The sequence below is a fragment of the Saimiri boliviensis genome, chromosome X (genome assembly GCF_048565385.1).
Source record: "Saimiri boliviensis isolate mSaiBol1 chromosome X, mSaiBol1.pri, whole genome shotgun sequence".
Taxonomy (NCBI): Eukaryota; Metazoa; Chordata; class Mammalia; order Primates; family Cebidae; genus Saimiri; species Saimiri boliviensis.
Genome location: NC_133470.1, coordinates 52,098,498 through 52,116,902, shown reverse-complemented (window position 1 = coordinate 52,116,902; position 18,405 = coordinate 52,098,498). Strand labels below are relative to the sequence as shown.

General features: G+C 37.4%; 1 protein-coding gene across 5 annotated transcripts in view; it reads right to left on the bottom strand.

Annotated features, from left to right (window-relative positions):
• FAAH2 (fatty acid amide hydrolase 2) overlaps nucleotides 1–18,405 on the bottom strand; it is a 182,947-nt gene that overhangs the window by 99,327 nt on the left and 65,215 nt on the right. For all 5 annotated transcript variants that reach the window (XM_074392272.1, XM_074392273.1, XM_003943989.2 and 2 more), the window contains one exon: nucleotides 14,641–14,760. In XM_074392272.1, the coding sequence (XP_074248373.1) occupies nucleotides 14,641–14,760 (120 nt within the window). The remainder of the gene's footprint in view (nucleotides 1–14,640; nucleotides 14,761–18,405) is intronic.

The window sequence follows — 18,405 nt, the reverse complement described above, 5'->3', positions numbered from 1 at the left end:
CAAAGTCTCAGGATACAAAATCAATGTGCAAAAATCACAATTATTCCTATATACCAATAACAAACAAACAGAGAGCCAAATCAAGAGCGAACTCCCATTCACAATTGCTACAAAGAGAATAAAATACCTGAGAATATAACTAACAAAGGATGTAAAGAACCTCTTCAAGGAGAACTACAAACAACTTTTCAATGAAATAAAGAGGAAAAAACAGATGGAGAAACATTCCATGCTCATGGTTAGGAAGAATCAATATCATGAAAATGGCCATACTGCCCAAAGTAATTTACAGATTCAATGCTATCCCCATCAGGCTCCCAATGACCTTCTTCACAGAACTGGAAAAAAAACACTTTAAACTTCATATGGAATCACAAAAGACCTGGCATAGCCAAGACAATCCTAAGCAAAAAGAACAAAGCCAGAGGCACTGCACTGCAAGACTTCAAACTGTACTACAAGGCTACAGTAATCAAAACAGTATGGTACCAGTACCAAAACAGAGACATAGACCAATGGAACAGAACAGAGACCCCAGAAGAAACACCACACATCTGCAACCATGTGAACTTTGACAAACCTGGCAAAAACAGGCAATGGGGAAAGAACTCCATGTTTAATAAATGGTGTTGGGAAAATTGGCTAGTAATGTGCAGAAAGCAGAAACTGCACTCCTACCTGTCACCTTACACTAAAATTAACTCCAGATGGATCAAAGATTTAAACATAAAAGCTAACACCATTAAAACACTAGAAGAAAACCTAGGCAAAATCATCCAGGATATAGGCATAGGAAAGGACTTCATGACTAAAACACCAAAAGCAATGGCAATAAAAGCCAGGATACACAAATGGGATCTAACTAAACTCCAGAGCTCTGTACAGCAAAAGAAACCAACATTAGAGTGAATCAGCAAACAACAGAATAGAAAAAATTTTTGCAATCTACCCATCTGACAAAGGGCTAATATCCAGAATCTACAAAGAACTAAAACAGATATGCAAGGAAAAAACAAACAACCCCATTCAAAAGTGGGCAAAGGATATGAACACACACTTTTGAATAGAGGACATATATGAGGCCAACAAACATATGAAAAAATGCCCATCACTGGTCATTAGAGAAATGCAAATCATAACCACACTGAGATATCATCTCACACCAGTTAGAATGGTGATCATTAAAAAATCTGGAGACAACAGATGCTGGAGAGGATGGGGAAAATTAGGAACATTCTTACACAGTTGGTAGGAGTGTAAATTAGTTCAACCATTGTGGAAGACAGTGTGGCGATTTCTCAAGGATCTAGGAATAGAAATTCCATTTGACCCAGCAATCCCACTGTTGGGTATACACCCAAAGAACTATAAATAGTTCTAGATTAAAGACACATGCACATGTATGTTCATTGCAGCCCTGTTTACAATAGCAAAGACCTGGAACCAACTGAAATGCCCATCAATAATAGATTGGACAAAGAAAATGTGATACATATACACCATGGAATACTATGCAGCCATAAAAAAACGATGAGTTTGTGTCCTTCGTAGAGACTTGGATGAATCTGGAAACCATCATTCTCAGCAAAGTGACCAAAGAATAGAAAGCCAAGAACCATATGTTCTCACTCATAGGTGGGTGTTGAACAACAAGAACATGTGGACTCAGGGAAAGGAGCATCACACACAGGGGACAGTTGGGGGGGTAAATGAGAGACAAAGGGGGGTGAGGAGGGAGGGGAGGGTGGGGAGGGATAACATAGGGAGAAATGCCAGATATAGTATGCACTAAAAGTAAAATAAATTAAAATTAAATTAAATTAAAAATTAAAAAAAAAAGAAAGGTGGGTACAAGAAAACTTCTCCGCGCTGAAGGAGCATGATCTAACCCAATGCAATAAAGCTAAGAACACTCAAAAAAAGTTAGACAAAATGCTAACTAGAAGAACCAGTTCAGAGAAGAATATAAATGACCTGATGGAGCTGAAAAACACAGCACAAGAACTTTGTGAAGCATTCACAAGTTTTAATAGCCAAATCCATCAAGCAGAATCAAGAAGATATCAGAGACTGAAGATCAACATGATGAAAAAAGTAAGAAGAAAAGATAAGGGAAAAAAGTGAAAAGAAATGAACAAAGCCTACAAGAAATATGGGAATGCATGAAAAGATCAAATCTACATATGATTGATATACCTGAAAGTGACAGGGACAATAAAACTTAGTTGGAAAACACTCTTCTGGATATTATCCAGAACTTCCCCAACCTAGTAAGGTAGGGCAACATTAAATTTCAGGAAATACAGAGAACACCACACAGATACTCTTCCAGAAGAGCAACCTCAAAAAACATCATTGTAAGATTACCAGGGTTGAAACAGAGAAAAAATGCTAAGAGCAGCCAGAGAAAAAGTTGGGGTACCCACAAAGGGAAGTCTATCAGATAAACAGCATATTTCGTGGCATAAACCCTGTAAGCTAGAAGTGAGTGGGGGCCAGTATTCAATATTCTTAAAGAAAATGGGGGAGGGATGGGGGGTGGGGAGGTGGGAAGAGATAGCATGGGGAGAAATGACAGATACAGGCGAGGGGAAGGAAGGCAGCAATCCACACTGCCATGTGTGTACCTATGCAACAATCTTGCATGTTCTTCACATGTACCCCAAAACCTAAAATGCAATTTAAAAAAAAAAAAGAAAAAAGAAAATAATTTTCAAACCAGATTTTCATATCCAGCCAAACTAAGGTTCATAAGCGAACAAGAAATAAAATCCTTTATATAGAAGTAACTGCTGTGATATTTTGTTAACACAAGGCCTGTCTTACAAGAGCTCTTGAAGGAAGCACTAAACATGGAAAGGAAAAATCGGTACCAGCCACTGCATAAACATACCAAATTGTAAAGACAATCGACACTAGGAAAAAACTGTATCAACTAATGGGCAAAATAACCAGTTAGCTTCATAATGGCAGGATCAAATTCACACATAACAATATTAACCTTAAATGTAAATGAACTGAATGCTCCAAATAAAATACATAGACTAACAAATTAGATAAAGAGTCAAGACCTATTGGTGTACTGTATTCGGGAGACTCATCTCACGTGCAAAGACACATGTAGACTCAGTATAAAGAGATGCAGAAGTATTTACCAAGAAAATGGAAAGCAAAAACCAGGGGTTGCAATCCTAGCCTATGATACAACAGACCTTAAGCCAACAAAATACAAAAGAGACAAAGAAGGGCATTACCTAATGGTAAAGAGATGGATGCAACAATAAGAACTATTCTAAATGTATATGCACCCAATACAGGAGCACCCAGATTCATAAAGGAAGTTCATAGAGACCTACAAAGAGACTTAGACTCCCAGACAATAATAGTAGGAGATTTTAACACCTCACTGTCAATATTAGACAGATCAAAGAGACAGAAAATTAACAAGGATATCCAGAACTTGAACTGAGCTCTGGACCAAGCAGACCTAATAGACATCTACAGAACTCTCCAACCCAAATCAAAAGAATATACATTCTTAAAGGATGGGTGCAGTGGCACACACTTGTTTAGCAGCACTTTGGAAGGCCGAGGTGGGCGAATCATGAGGCCAGGAGTTCAAGACTAGGCTGGCTAACTCAGTGAAACCCCCATTTCAACTAAAATTACAAGAAATAGCTGGGCATGGTGGTGGGCACCTGCAATCTCAGCTACTTGGGAGGCTGAGGCAGAAGAATCACTTGAACCTGGGAGGTGGAGTTTGTGGTGATACGAGATTGCACCAATGAATTCTAACCTGGGTGACAGAGCCAAATTCCATCTCAAAAAAATGGGTATGTTTGTATTTACATTCTTCTCAGCACCACATTGCACTTATTGAAAAATTGACCACACAATTGGACGTAAAACACTCCTCAGCAAATGCAAAAGAATGGAAATTATAACAACAGTCTTTCAGACCATAGTGCAAACAAATTAGAACTCAGGATTAAGAAACTCACTAAAAACTGCACAAGTACATGGAAACTGAACAAACTGCTCCTGAATGACTACAGGATTAAAAAAATGAAGGCAGAAATAAAGATGTTCTTTGAAACAATGAGAACAGGCACAATATAGCAAAATATCTGGGACACATTCTTCTATTGTGTGTATATATATATATATATATATATATATATATATGTGTGTGTGTGTGTGTGTGTGTGTGTGTGTAATGTGTAGAGGGAAATTTATAGCCCACAAGAGAAAACAAGAAAGATAAAACATCAACACACTAGCATCACAATTAAAAGAACTGGAGGAGCAAGAATGGACAAATTCAGGAGCTAGCAGAAGACAAGAAATAAGATCAGAGCAAAAAGAAGATAGAAGCACACACACACACACACACACACACACACACACACACACCACATTAAAAAATCAATAAATCCAGGAGCTGGGTTTTTGAAAAAATCAACAAAATAGGTAGACAGCTAGCCAGACTAATAAAGAAAAAAAACGGGAGAAGAATAAAACAGATGCAATAAAAATGATAAAGGGTATCTCCCCATTGATCCCACAGAAATACAAACTACCACCAGAGAATATGATAAACACCCCTATGCAAATAAACCAGAAAATGTAGAAGAAATGGATAAATTCCTGGACACCTACACTCTCCCAAGAAGAAACCAGAAGGAAGTAGAATCCATGAATAGACCAATAACAAGATCTGTACCTAGAGCAGCAATTAATAGCCTACTGACTAAAAAAAGACCAGGAACAGAATGGTTGACAGACAAATTCTACCAGAGGTACAAAGAGAAGCTGGTACCATTCCTTCTAAAACCATGCCAAACAATACAAAAAGAGAGAATCCTCCCTAACTCATTTTATGAGCCAATATCATCCTGATAGCAAACTTGACAGGCACAAAAAAAAAAAAAAAAAAAAGAAAGAAAGAAAGAAATAAAGAAAGAAAAAGAAAAAAGAAAAAGAAAATTTGAGGCTAATATTGCTGATGAACACCAATGTGAAAATCTTCAGTAAAATACTGGAAAATCAATGCGAACAGCACATCAAAAATCTTACCCATTATGATCAAATTGGCTTCATCTCTGGAATGTAAGGCTGGTTCTACATATGCAAACTAACAAACTAATCCATCACATAAACAAAACGAAAGGAAGAAAAAAAAAACATGATTTATCTCAATAGATGCAGAGAAAGCCTTTGACAAAATTCAACAGGCTTTCATGCTAAAGTCTCTCAATAAACTAGGTACTGATGGAAAATATTTCAAAATAATTAGAGCTATTTATGACAAACCCATAGCCAATATCATACTGGATAGGCAAAAACTGGAGGCATTCCCTTTGTAAACTGGAAAAAGACAAGGATGACTTCTCTCACCACTCCTATTCAACATAGTATTGTAAGTTCTGTCCATGGCAATCAGGCAAGAAAAAGAAATAAAGGGTATTCGATTAGGAAAATAGGAAGTCAAATTGTCCCTATTTGCAAATGACATGATTGAATATTTAGATGACCCCACTGTCTCAGCACAAAATCTCCGTAAGCTAATAAGTAACTTCAGCAGATTCTCAGGATACAAAATCAATGTGAAAAAATCACAACCATTACTATGCACGAACAATAGACAAGCAGAGAGCCAAATCATGAGTGAACTGCCATTCATAATTGCTACAAAGAGAATAAAATACTAGGAATACAACTAACAAGGGATGTGAAGGACCCCTTCAATAAAAACTACAAACCACTGTTCGAGGAAATAAAAGAGAAAAAAAAATGAAAAAACATTTCATGCTTATGGTTAGGGAGAATTAATATCGTAAAAATGGCAACACTGCTCAAAGTTATTTATAAATTCAATGCTGTCCCCATCAAGCTAACATTGACTTTCTTCAAAGAATTGGATAGAACCAGCTTAAACTTCATATGGAATCTAAAGGGAGAGCCCACATAGCCAAGGCAATTCTAATAAAACAAAAAAGGTGGAAGCATCACATTACATGTCTTCAAACTATACCAGAAGGCTACAGTAATCAAAACAGCATGTTACTTCTCAAAAGGAGACATTTATGCAGCCAACAAACATGTAAAAGCTCATAATCACTGGTCATTAGAGAAATGCAAATGAAAACCACAGTGAGATACCATCTTACACCAGTTAGAATGGCGAATATTAAAAAATCTGGAGACAACAGATGCTGGAGAGGATGTGGAGAAATTGAAACGTGTTTACACTGTTGGTGGGACTGGAGAGTAAATTAGTTTAAAGATTGTGGAAGACAGTGTGGTGATTCCTCAAGAATCTAGAAACAGAAATACCATTTCATCCAGCAATCCCATTATGGGGTATATATCCAAAGGATTATGAATTGTTCTATTAGAAAGACACATGCACACGTATGTTTATTGCAGCACTGTTTACAATACCAAAGACTTGGAACCAACCCAAATGCCCATCAATGATAGACTGGATAAAGAAAATGTGGCACATATATATCTTGGAATACTATACAGCTGTAAAAAATAATGAGGTAATGTCCTTTGCAGGGACAAGGATGAAGATAGAAACCATCATTCTCAGCAAACTGACACAAAGCTCTGGGGCTGAAGAATAGAATAACAGAATTGCAAATTTTGAGAGAGGAGTTCAAAAGCAGACTAAACCAAATGGAAAGACATAATTAGCAAACATTAAAATATATCATTTAAAATTTTCAACTCAGATGAGCAAAAATAAAACATAATGAAGGAATGTTAAGAGTGTGTAAGAGACTTATGTGACACAATCAATTGGACAAATGTATGCATACAAAATACCCACAAAAATTAAAAGGTCAGAGGAATTATTTGAAGAAAGAAGGCTAAAACTTTTCAATTTTGAGGAAACTGACATAAAATTGAAAAAAGCTAAAAAAACAAAACTCCAACTAAGATAAACCCAAGAAGACTCACACCAAGACAAATTATCATCAAAGAGTCAAAAATCACGGGTAAATAAAGACTCTTATAGGTAGCAGGAGAAAAGCTACTCACTGTGCAGAAGGGAGTTTCCATAAGACTATCACCAGGCCAGGCGCAATGGCTCACACCTGTAATCCCAGCACTTTGGGAGACCACAGCAGGCAGATCATGAGGTCAGGGATCAAGAACATCCTGGACAACATGGGAAACCCAATCTTTACTAAAATACAAAAAATTACCTGGGCATTCTGGTGGGTGCCTGTAGTTCCAGCTATGTGTAGACTGAGGCAGGAGAATCGCCTGAACCCAGGAGGTGGACCTTGCAGTGAGCACCACTGCACTCCAGCCTGGTGACAGAGTGAGACTCCACAAAAAAAAAAAAAAAAAAAAAAAAAAAAAAAAAAAAAAGAAAGAAAGAAAGAAAAAGAAAAAAGAAAGAAAGAAAAGGAAAAGACTACCACCCCACCGTATTTCCCAACAGAAACCTAGAAACAGAAATACCATTTGACCCAGCAATCTCATTACTGGGTATATACCCAAAGAATTATACATCATTCTATTACAAAGACACACGCATGTGTATATCCATTGCAGCACTGTTTACAATAGCAAAGACTTGTAACCAACCCAAATGCCCATCAAGGATAGACTGGATAAAGAAAATGTGGCACATATACACCATGGAATACTATGCAGCCATAAAAAAAGTATGAGTTCATGTCCTTTACAGGGACATGGATGAAGATGGAAACCATCATTCTCAGCAAACTGACACAAGAAAACCAAATACCGCATATACTCACTCATAAGTGAGTGTTGAACAATGGGAACACATGGACAAAGGGAGGGGAATGTCACACACTGGGGCCAGTTGGGGAGTGGGGGTGCTAAGGGAAGAATAGCAGTGGATGGAAGAATTGGAGAGGGATAACATTTGGAGAAATGCCTAATGAAGGTGACAGGGGGATGGAGGCAGCAAACTACCATGGCCTATGTGTACCTGTGTAGCAATCCTGCATGATCTGCGTATGTACCCCAGAACGTAAAGTAAAAAAAAAAAAAAGACAAAGCAGCCAATTTTAAATTTTAGGAACAGAAACAATTTTGGCACTTGATAAACCAACTTGTTTTCCTATTCATACTAACCTAAGCAGTAAGTATTATCTCATTTTCAAAGATGTGGAAAGACAATCTGGAGGTTATTTAAAATAACAAAAGTGCATATTTAGTAAGAGGCACAGCTACATTTTGAATTTTTTTAAATATTTCATTAAAAAATGTAATACCTGCTTAGTAGAGAATATTTGAGACAAAAATAATAAGAAATAAAATGAATGCAATACACTTTAAAATAACAACAACTGGGCACAGTGGCTGACGTCTGTAATCCCAGCACTTTGGGAGGCTGAGATGGGTGGATCACCTGAGGCCAGGAGTTCGAGACCAGCCTGGCCAACATGGTGAAACCCCATCTCTACTAAAACTACAATAAAATTAGCAAGGCATGGTGGTGTGTGCCTGTTATCCCAGCTACTCAGGAGGCTGAGGCAAGAGAATTGCTTGAACCCAGGAGGCGTAGGTTGCAGTGAGCCAAGATCACACCACTGAACTCCAGCCTGGGCAGCAGAGCAGGACTCCATCTCAAAATAAATAAATAAATAACATATAATAAATAATAAAATAAAATGATAAAAAAAGAAATAAAATGAATGCAAAATCCTGACTTCCAGTGCTAGCCAGATTAACATTTTCATACACTCTGTTCAGTCCTCTTGCTGTGTATATGTTTTAAAATGTGAACACAAGACATATCCAACTAGATATATTTATATTTTAGAATTACCATCTAAAATTCATATGGGTCCAATAAAACTTCTGAATAGCCAATGGAATCTTAAGGGAAAAAAGACAAAGCCAAATAAATCACTTTACCCCACTTGAAACTATATTATACGGCTAATGTAAACAAAACAGCATGGCCAGTGGAACAGAATCAAGATCCTAGAAACAAAGCTGCAAACCCACAACCCATCTGATCTTAGACAAATTTTACAAAAGCAGGAACAGGACTTCCTATTCAATAAATGGTGCTCGGATAACTGACTAGCCGTATGCGGAAAAACACAGCTGGATTCCTATCTTTCACCATATGCAAAAATTAACTGAATATAAATTAAAGATTTAAGTGTAAGATAACCTGTAAAAACTCAATAGGAAAGCCTAGGAGATACCCTTCTCAACACTGGCTTGGCTAAGAATTTATGGCTAAGTCTCCAAAAACAATTTCAAAGCAAATTTGACAAGTGGGACCTAATTAAGCTAAAGAGCTACTGTATAGTGAAATAAATCATCAAAAGAGTAAAGATACATTCTACAGAATGGGAGAAAATATTTGGAAACCGTGCATCCAACATAAGTCTAATATGTAGAATCTTTTTTTTTTCTTTCTTATTGCATTTTAGGTTTTAGGGTACATGTGAAGAACATGCAAGATTGTTGCATAGGTACACACATGGCAGTGTGGTTTTCTGCCTTCCGTCCCCTTGCCTGTATCTGTCATTTCTCTAAGGCACTTAAAGAAATCATTAAGCAAAGAGTAATCAATTAAAAAATGAGTAAATGGCATGAACAGGCACTTCTCAAAAGAAGATATACAAAAAGTAAATAATCAATTAAAAAGTGAGTGACATGAACAGGTACTTCTCAAAAGAAGAGGTAAAAAATGCTCAATATTACTAATGATCAGAGAAATGCATATGAAGACCACAATGAAATACTATCTCACACAAGTCAGAATGGCAATCATTTAAAAATCCAAAAATAACTGATGCTGATGAGGCTGCAGAGAAAAGAGAATGCTTGTATACTGTTGTTAAGCTTGTAATTTAGTTCTGTCTTTTGGAAAGGAGTTTAGAGTTACCTCAAAAAACTTAGAACCCAGTAATCCCATTACTAGATATATACCCCAAGAAAAATCAATTGTTCTACCAAAAAGACACATGAACTCATATGTTTATCACAGAGTATTACAATAGCAGAGACATGGAATCAATCTAGCTGCCCATCAACAGTTGACTCAATAAAGAAAACATAGTACATTTACACCAGGAAATACCATGCAGCCATAAAAAAGAATAAATTTATTTTTTGCAACAATATGGATTCATTTGGAGGCCACTATGCTAAACTAATTAACACAGGAACAGAAAACAAAGTACTCACTTGTTTTCTCACTTGTAAGTGGAAACAAAACCTTGAGTGTTTGTTGTTCCCCTCTATGCGTTCACGTGTTCTCATCACTTAGCTCCCACTTACAAGCAAAAACACGTTGCATTTGGCTTTCTGTTCCTGCATTAGTTTGCTAAGGATCATGGTCTTCAGCTCCATCTATGCCCCTTCAAAGGAAATTATCTTGTTCTTTTTCATGGTGACACAGTTTTCCATGGTGTACATGGACCATTATTATAATACTGATTCATAAAAACCATGATAAAATGAGTATCCTCAGCATATTTTTATGATTAATCTAAACTTCAAAATATTCTGAATTACCATACGACCATTCTATGTATTATACTAAGTTATATTACCTTTAAATCAGTTTTCCAAAAGTCTAGAAGACTTTAAGTTCCTTGAATGAAGAGACTCTGCTTTGGCATACTTACCACCATAAGTAATAGAAAACAAATACACTTTGCATTAATTGAAAAAATAACAAATGCTAATAACTGGAGTTTTAAGCTGACAGAATTTAACTTTTTCTTTCCAATGTTTCTGAAATGGTATTTTATAACCTTTTAAATGACGAAAAATCAAATGCAACTGATAAGTCATTTTAGTACAGCCTACTGTAATCTAACTAGGTTTGAATCCTAGCACTATAATTTACTTAACTATTTAATTTGGGGCAAGTATATTTAATCTTTCTGAGCTTTCAATTTGTCATTTGTAAACTGGGGATATCTTTCTGGAAAAAAACTACTTTAGGTATTAAACAAAATTAGTTATAGGAGACACCTTACACAATTATGCGTACCAATCCCAAAGTTGGTACTCAATAAACAGTAGCAAGTTTTATTTAATAACATTGAGAGATTCAAAAGGATGATCCAAGATGGCTTAATAGGAACAGCTCTGGAGCACAGTTCCCAGCAAGAACAATGCAGAGGGTGAGTGATCACATTTCCAAATGAGATTTCACTGCCCACAGACCAGGGAGGAAAAGGGCCATGAGTTCCCAGCACAGCTGTTTCAGCTGGTGCCATGGGTTGGCATACAAAAACTCAAACAAATCTGGGCAGCCATTTCAGCTGATGCCTGGAAGATCTGGGAGACAGAGCCTCCCATTCAACTGCAAGAGAGTGGGCTGAGACAGGGAGCAAGGTAATCTGGCTCAAAGGGTCCCACCCCCACAAAACAAGAAATCTGAAACGCACTGGACTGAGAGTTTTGCAGCAAGCCCAGCTGTACCCAGGACTGTCCAGCTCAGTGTGGGTAAGGGCGTCTGCCACTACCAGAAGAAAGTTCACACAGCAGCTGGGCAGAGCCCATGGCAGCTCAGAAATGCCTCTGCTGGCAGACTGTGACTAGACTATCTCCCTGCTGGGCAGGGCATCTATGAAAAAAGGCAGCAGCAAATCAGGAACTTTTAAATAAAGCTCAACCATCCTAGGATAGAGAACCTGGGAAAAGAGTGGTTTATGAGTTCTGCTGCAGGAGACATAAACGTACCTGCCAGCAGTTCTGCACAGAACAATGGAACTCGCAACACACAACTTGAGCTCCTACAAGAAACAGACTCTATCCTCAAGCAGCTCCCTGAACCCTGTATATCCAAAGAGGCACCTCATAAAGGGGAGCTCAGGCTGACATCTGGTGGGTACCCTTCCAAGATGGAAATAACAGAAAAAAACTGGCAGCAATCCTTACTGTTCTACAGTCCATGCAGGGGATTCCCAGGCAAGCAGGATCTGGAATGGACCTCCAGCAGTCCTGCAGCAGAGAGGCTTGACTGTTAGAAGAATAACTAAGAAACAGAAAGTCACAGCTTCAACATCAACAGAAAGAACATCCACTCAAAGACCCCATCTGAAACTCAACAACTACAAAGACCGAAGGTAGATAAAGCCATGAAGATAGAAATAAACCAGTGGAAAAAGGATGAAAACACCAAACACCTGAATGCCTGTCCTCCTCCAAGGGATCACGACTCCTCACCAGCAAAGAAATAAAGCTGGGTGGAGAATGAGACTGATGAATTGACAGAAACAGGCTTCAGAAGTGGGTAGTAACAAACTTCTCTGAGATAAAAGAACATGTGCTAACCCAATGAAAATAAGTTAAGAACATTGAGAAAAGGTTATATGAAATGCTACCTAGAAGAAACAGCTTAGAGAAGAATGTAAAAAACTTGATGGAGCTGAAAAACACAGCACGAGAACTTCACGAAGCATACACAAGTTTCAATACCTGAATAGACCAAGCAGAAAAATTGGTATAAGAGATTGAAGATAAATTCAATGAAATAAAATGAGAAGGCAAAATTAGAGAAAAAAGAGTGAAAAGAAATGAGCAAAGCCTCCAAGAAATATAAGATTATGTGAAAAGACCTAATCTACATTTGATATGTGTACCTGAATGTGATGAAGAGAATGAATCCAAGCTAGAAAACACTCTTCGGGGTATTTCCAGGAGAATTTCCCCAACCTAGAAAGGCAGATCACCATTCAAGTCCAGGAAATACAGAGAACACCACAAAGATATTCCTCAAGAAGAGCAACCCCAAGGCACATAATCATCAGATACACCAGGGTTGAAATGAAGGAAAAAATGCTAAGGGCAGCTAGAAAGAAAGATTGGGTTACCAAAAAGGGAAGCCCTTCACACTCACGGCAGATCACTTAGCAGAAAACCTACAAGCCAGAAGAGAGTGGGGGCCAATATTCAACATCATTAAAGAAAAGAACTTTCAACCTGAAATTTCATATTCAGCTTAACTAAGTTTCATAAGCAAAGAAGAAATAAAATCCTTTATAGACAAACAATTGCTGAGAGATTTTGTCACCACCAGATCAGCCTTACAAGAGCTCCTGAAAGAAGAAATGAAGAAGGAAAGGAACAACCAGTACCAGTCACTCCAAAAATGTACCAAATGGCAAAGAGCAATGATACAATGAAGAAAATGCATCAACTAATGGCCAAAACATCCAGCTGGCATCAAAATGGCAGGATCAAATTCACACACACAAAAAAAAACAGTATTAACAGTTAACGGTCTAAATAACCCAATCAAAAGACACAGACTGGCAAATTGGATAAGAAAGCAAGATCCATCAGTGTGCTGTATCCAGGAAACCCATCTCACATGCAAGGACACACATAGGATAAAAATAAAGGGATGGAGGAAGAATTATCAAGAAAGTGGAGAGCAAAAAAAAAAGGAGTTTCAATCCTACTCTCTGACGAAATAGACATTAAACTAACAAAGATCAAAACAGACAAAGAAGAACATTGCACAATGGTAAAAGAACCAATGCAACAAGAAGAGTTAATGATCCTAAATGTATATGCACTCAATACAGGAGCACCCAGATACATAAAGCGAGTTCTTAATGATCTACAAAGAGATTTAGACTCCCACACAATTAGTGGGAGACATTAACACTCCACTGTAAATACTAGATAGATCAAGGAGACAAAAAATTAACAAGGTTATTTAGGACTGGAACTTGGATCTGGACCAAGCAGACCTAATAGACATCTACAGAACTCTCCATCCTGAATCCACAGAATATACATATTTCTCAGCACCACATTGCACCTATTCTAACATTGACCACATAATTGCAAGTAAATCACTCCTCAGCAAATACAAAAGAATGAAAATCATAACTAACAGTCTCCCAGAACACAGTACAATAAAATTAGAACTCAGTATTAAGAAACTAACTCAAAACCACACTTCATGGAAACTGAAAAACTGGCTACTGAATGTCAACTGGATAAACAGTGAAATGAAGGCAGAAATAAAGATGTTCTTTGAAACCAATGAGAATGAAGACACAACGTACCAGAATTTCTCGGACACATTTAAATCAATGTCTAAAGGGAAATTTATGGCAATAAATTCCCACATGAGAAGCGAGAAAAGATCTAAAATCAACATCCTATTGTCAAAAAATTGAAAGAGCTAGAGGAGCAAGATAAAACAAAAATAATAACTCGGAGCACTACAGAAGATGGCCATTTAGGAACAGCTAAGATTTGCAGCTTCCAGTGAAAGCACAGAGGGTGAGTGGACGCCGCATTTTTATTACTTGTGGACCAGGAGATTCCCAGGTGGAGGAGCCCCATGGGTCACCAGCGTGGCTGTTTTGCCCAGTACAGTTCTTTTGGTGGGCACAACTGCTTTGCCCCGCACAACTGCTTTGTTAGTGCACCAGCCGACAGTTCTCCCTACAAAATACACTGGTCTGGGTGCCCTTTTGGCTGGCAATTGGAGCCCCCGGAAGTCGCCTATTCATCAGATTAAAGACGGGACTGAACAGGGAGCCAGGCCTGGAGGTTCCTGGGCAAAAAAAAAGCGCCATGAATCTCAGCGCCACTCTTTATATTCCTTTGGGTATATATCCTTCTTCTTTCATAATTTTATATGAACATTACCTGGAGAAGGCTTGTGTCCAAATATACCATTGAAGAAAGCAGGCATTCGAATGCTACCACCAATATCAGAGCCCACACCAATCACTGAGCAGGCAGCTGCCAATGTGCAGCCCTCACCACCTACAGAAAACACAAAATACTTGCAAATAAATTATCTAATATACTATTTGCATAGAATTTCTTTTTCCATCATTTCACTTTCAAACTTGTTGTGTCTCTAGATCCAAAGTGAGTCTTTCGTTCACAGCATACATTTAGATAATAATTTTAATCCATTCTACTTATCTATATTATTTGAGACTACTAAGCCATTTACATTTTAAAGCAATTACTGATAAGTTTTGCTCTGAGGATATTTCTTACTTGGATCTGTGTGTGTGTGTGTCTGCTTTCTCTTAATTCTCCTACATAGAAGAGAGCTCTTATTATTTTTTCATCAACTTTTAAGTTTTGGGGTACATGTGCAGGATGTGCAGGTTTGCTACATTGGCATAGGTGTGCCGTAGTGGTTGGCAGCACAGATCAACACATCACCTAGATATTAAGCCCAGCAACCATTAGCGATTATTCCTGATGCTCTCCTTTCCCTAACATCCCCCAATAGGCCCAAGTGTGTGTTGTTCCCCACAATGTGTCTATGTGTTCTAATTATTCGGCTCCCACTTATAAGTGAGAACATGCTGTGCTTGGTATTCTATACCTGCATTAGTTTACTGAGTATAACGGCTTCCAGCTCCATCCATGTCCCTGCAAAGGACCTGATCTCTTTCCTTTTCATGGCTGTTTAGTATTCCATGGTATATATGTACCACATTTTCTTTATTCAGTCTATCATTGATGGGCATTTAGGTTGATTCCAAGTCTTTTCTATTGTGAATAGTGTTGCAATAAACACATGTGTGCATGTATCTTTATAATAAAATGTTTTATATTCCTTTGGGTATATACCCAGTTTAATGGTTAATATTGAGTGTCAACTTGATTAAATTGAAGAATGCAATGTGTTGTTCCTGAGTGTGTCTGTGACAGTGTTGCAAAGCAGATTAACACTTGAGTCAGGGGACTGGAGAGGTAGACCCATCCCCAATCACGACAGACACCATCTAATCAGCATAGCTAGAATAAAGCAGGTAGAAATTGAAAAAAGCAAACTTTCTGCGTCTTCCAGCATTCATCTTTCTTCCATACTGCATACTCCCTGTCCTCAAACATCAAACTCCAAGTTCTTCAGCTTTTGGATGCTTGGACTCACATAAGTAGCTGGCCAGGAGCTCTCGAGCCTTTGGCCACAGACTGAAGGCTGTGTTGTCAGCTTTCCTACTTTTGAGGTTTTGGGACTCAGACTGGCTTCCTTGCTCCTCAGCTTGCAGACGGCCTACTGTGGGACTTCACGTCATGATTCTGTGAGCCAACACTCTTTAATAAACTCCCTTGATGTATAAATCTATCTTATTAGTTCTGTTCCTCTAGAGAACCCTGACTAATACATCCAGTGATAGGATTGCTGGGTAAAATGGTATTTCCGCTCCTAGATTTTTGATCAATTGCTACTGTCTTTCTCGAAGGTTGAACTAATTTACATTCCCACCAATTGTGTAAAAGCATTCCTTTTTCTCTGCAAGCTAGCTAGAATCTGTTGCTCCTTGATTTTTTAATAGTTGCCATTCTGACTGGTGTGAGATGGCATCTCATTGTTGTTTTGACATGCATTTCTCTAATGATCAATGATGTTTTTTAAAATATGTTTGTTGTCTGCTTTATTTTAAATGAGTGCTTTATTTTAAGAAGTCTCTGGTCGTGTCCTTTGCCCATTTTTTAATGTTTGTTTTTGTTGCTGGTTTTTTTTTTCTTGTAAATTTGTTTAAGTTCCTTGTAGACTGGATATTAGACCTTAGATGAATAGATTGCAAAAATTATCTCCCATTGTGTAGGTTGTCTGTTCACTCTGATGATAGGTTCTTTTGCTGTGCAGAGCCTCGTTAGTTAACTAGATTCTGGTGGTCAATCTGCTTTTGTTGAAATTCTTTTGGTGTTTCCATCATGAAATCCTTACCCATGCCTATGTCTTGAATGGTGTTACCTAGACTTTCTTCTAAAGTTTTTATAGTTTTTTGTTTTATATTTAAGTCATTAATCCATCTTCAGTCAATTTTTGTACAAGGTGTAAAGAAAGGGCCCAGTTACCATTTTCTGCATATGGCTAGCTAGTTCTCCCAGCACCATTTACTAAATGGAGAACACGTTCCCTACTGCTTGTTTTTGTTAGGTTTGTAGAAGATCAGATGGTTATAGTTGTGCAGTTTTATTTCTGAGTCGTCTATTCTGCTCCATTGGTCTATGTGTCTCTTTTGGTACCAGTACTATGCTGTTTTGGTTACTGTAGCCTTGTAGTATAGTTTGAGGTTGGGTACCATGATGTCACCAGTTTTGTTGTTTTTGCTTAGGATTTTCTTGGCCATTTGGGGCTCTTTTTTGTTTCTGTATAAATTTTGAAATAGTTGTTTTTTGTTGTTGTTGTTGTTTGTTTGTTTTGTTTTGTTTTGTTTTTCTAACTGTCTGTAGAATGTCAATAGTAGCTTAATCAGAATAGCATTGAATCTATAAATTACTCTGGGCAGTATGGCCATTTGCATGATAATGGTTCTTTCTATCCATGAGCATGGAATTTTTTTCCATTTGTTTGTGTCCTATCTGATTTATTTGAGCATTAGTTTGTAGTTCTCCTTGAAGAATTTCTTCACTTTCCTTGTTAGCTCTATTCTTAGGTGTTGTATTCTCTTTGTAGTAATTGTGATTAGGAGTTCATTTATGATTTGTCTCCACTTGTGTGTTGCTGGTGCATAGAAATTGTAGCAATTTTTTCACATTGATTTTGTATTCTGAGAAATTGCTGAAGTTGTCTATCAGCTTAAATCGCTTTTGGGCTGTGATGATGGGGTTTTGTAGATATATGACTGTGTAATCTGCAAGCAAAGGTAATTTGACTTTCTCTCTTCCTATTTAAATACTCTTTATTTCTTTTGCTTGCCTAATTGCCCAGCCAGAACATCAAATACTATATTGCATAGGAGTGGTGAGAGAGGGCATCCTTGTCTTCTGCTGGTTTTCAAGGGGAATGCTTTTGCCCATTCCAGCTTTTGCTTATTCAGTGATATTGACTGTGAGTTTGTCATATATAGATCTTATTATTTAGAGGTATATCCTTCAATAAGTAGTTTATTGAAAGTTTTTAATATAAAGAGATGTTGAATTTCAGTAAAGGCCTTTTCTGCATGTATTAAAATAATCATGTGTTTTATTATCTTTAGTTCTGTTCGTGCAACAAATGACGTTTATTGATTTGCATATGTTGAAACAAACTTGTATGCTAGGGATGAAATCAAATTGTTTGTGGTGGATAAGCTATTTGATGTGCTGCTAAATTCTATTTGCTGGTATTTTATTGAAGATTTTTGCATTGAAGTTCATCAAAAATATTGGTCTAAAGTTTTCTATTTTTATTATTTCTCTGCCAGGTTTTCTTATCTGGATGATGCTGGCCTCATAAAATGAGTCAGAAAAAAAAGTCCCTCCTTTTCAATTTTCTGGAATAACTTCAGAAGAAATGGAACCAACTCCTTGTTGTACCTGAGGTAGAATTCAGCTGTAAATCCATCTGGTCCTAGGCTTAGGCTTTTTTTTTTTTTTTTGTAGGCTATTTACTGCTGCCTCAATTTTAGAATTCATTGTTGTTCTCTTTAGAGATTCAATTATTTCTTGGTTCAG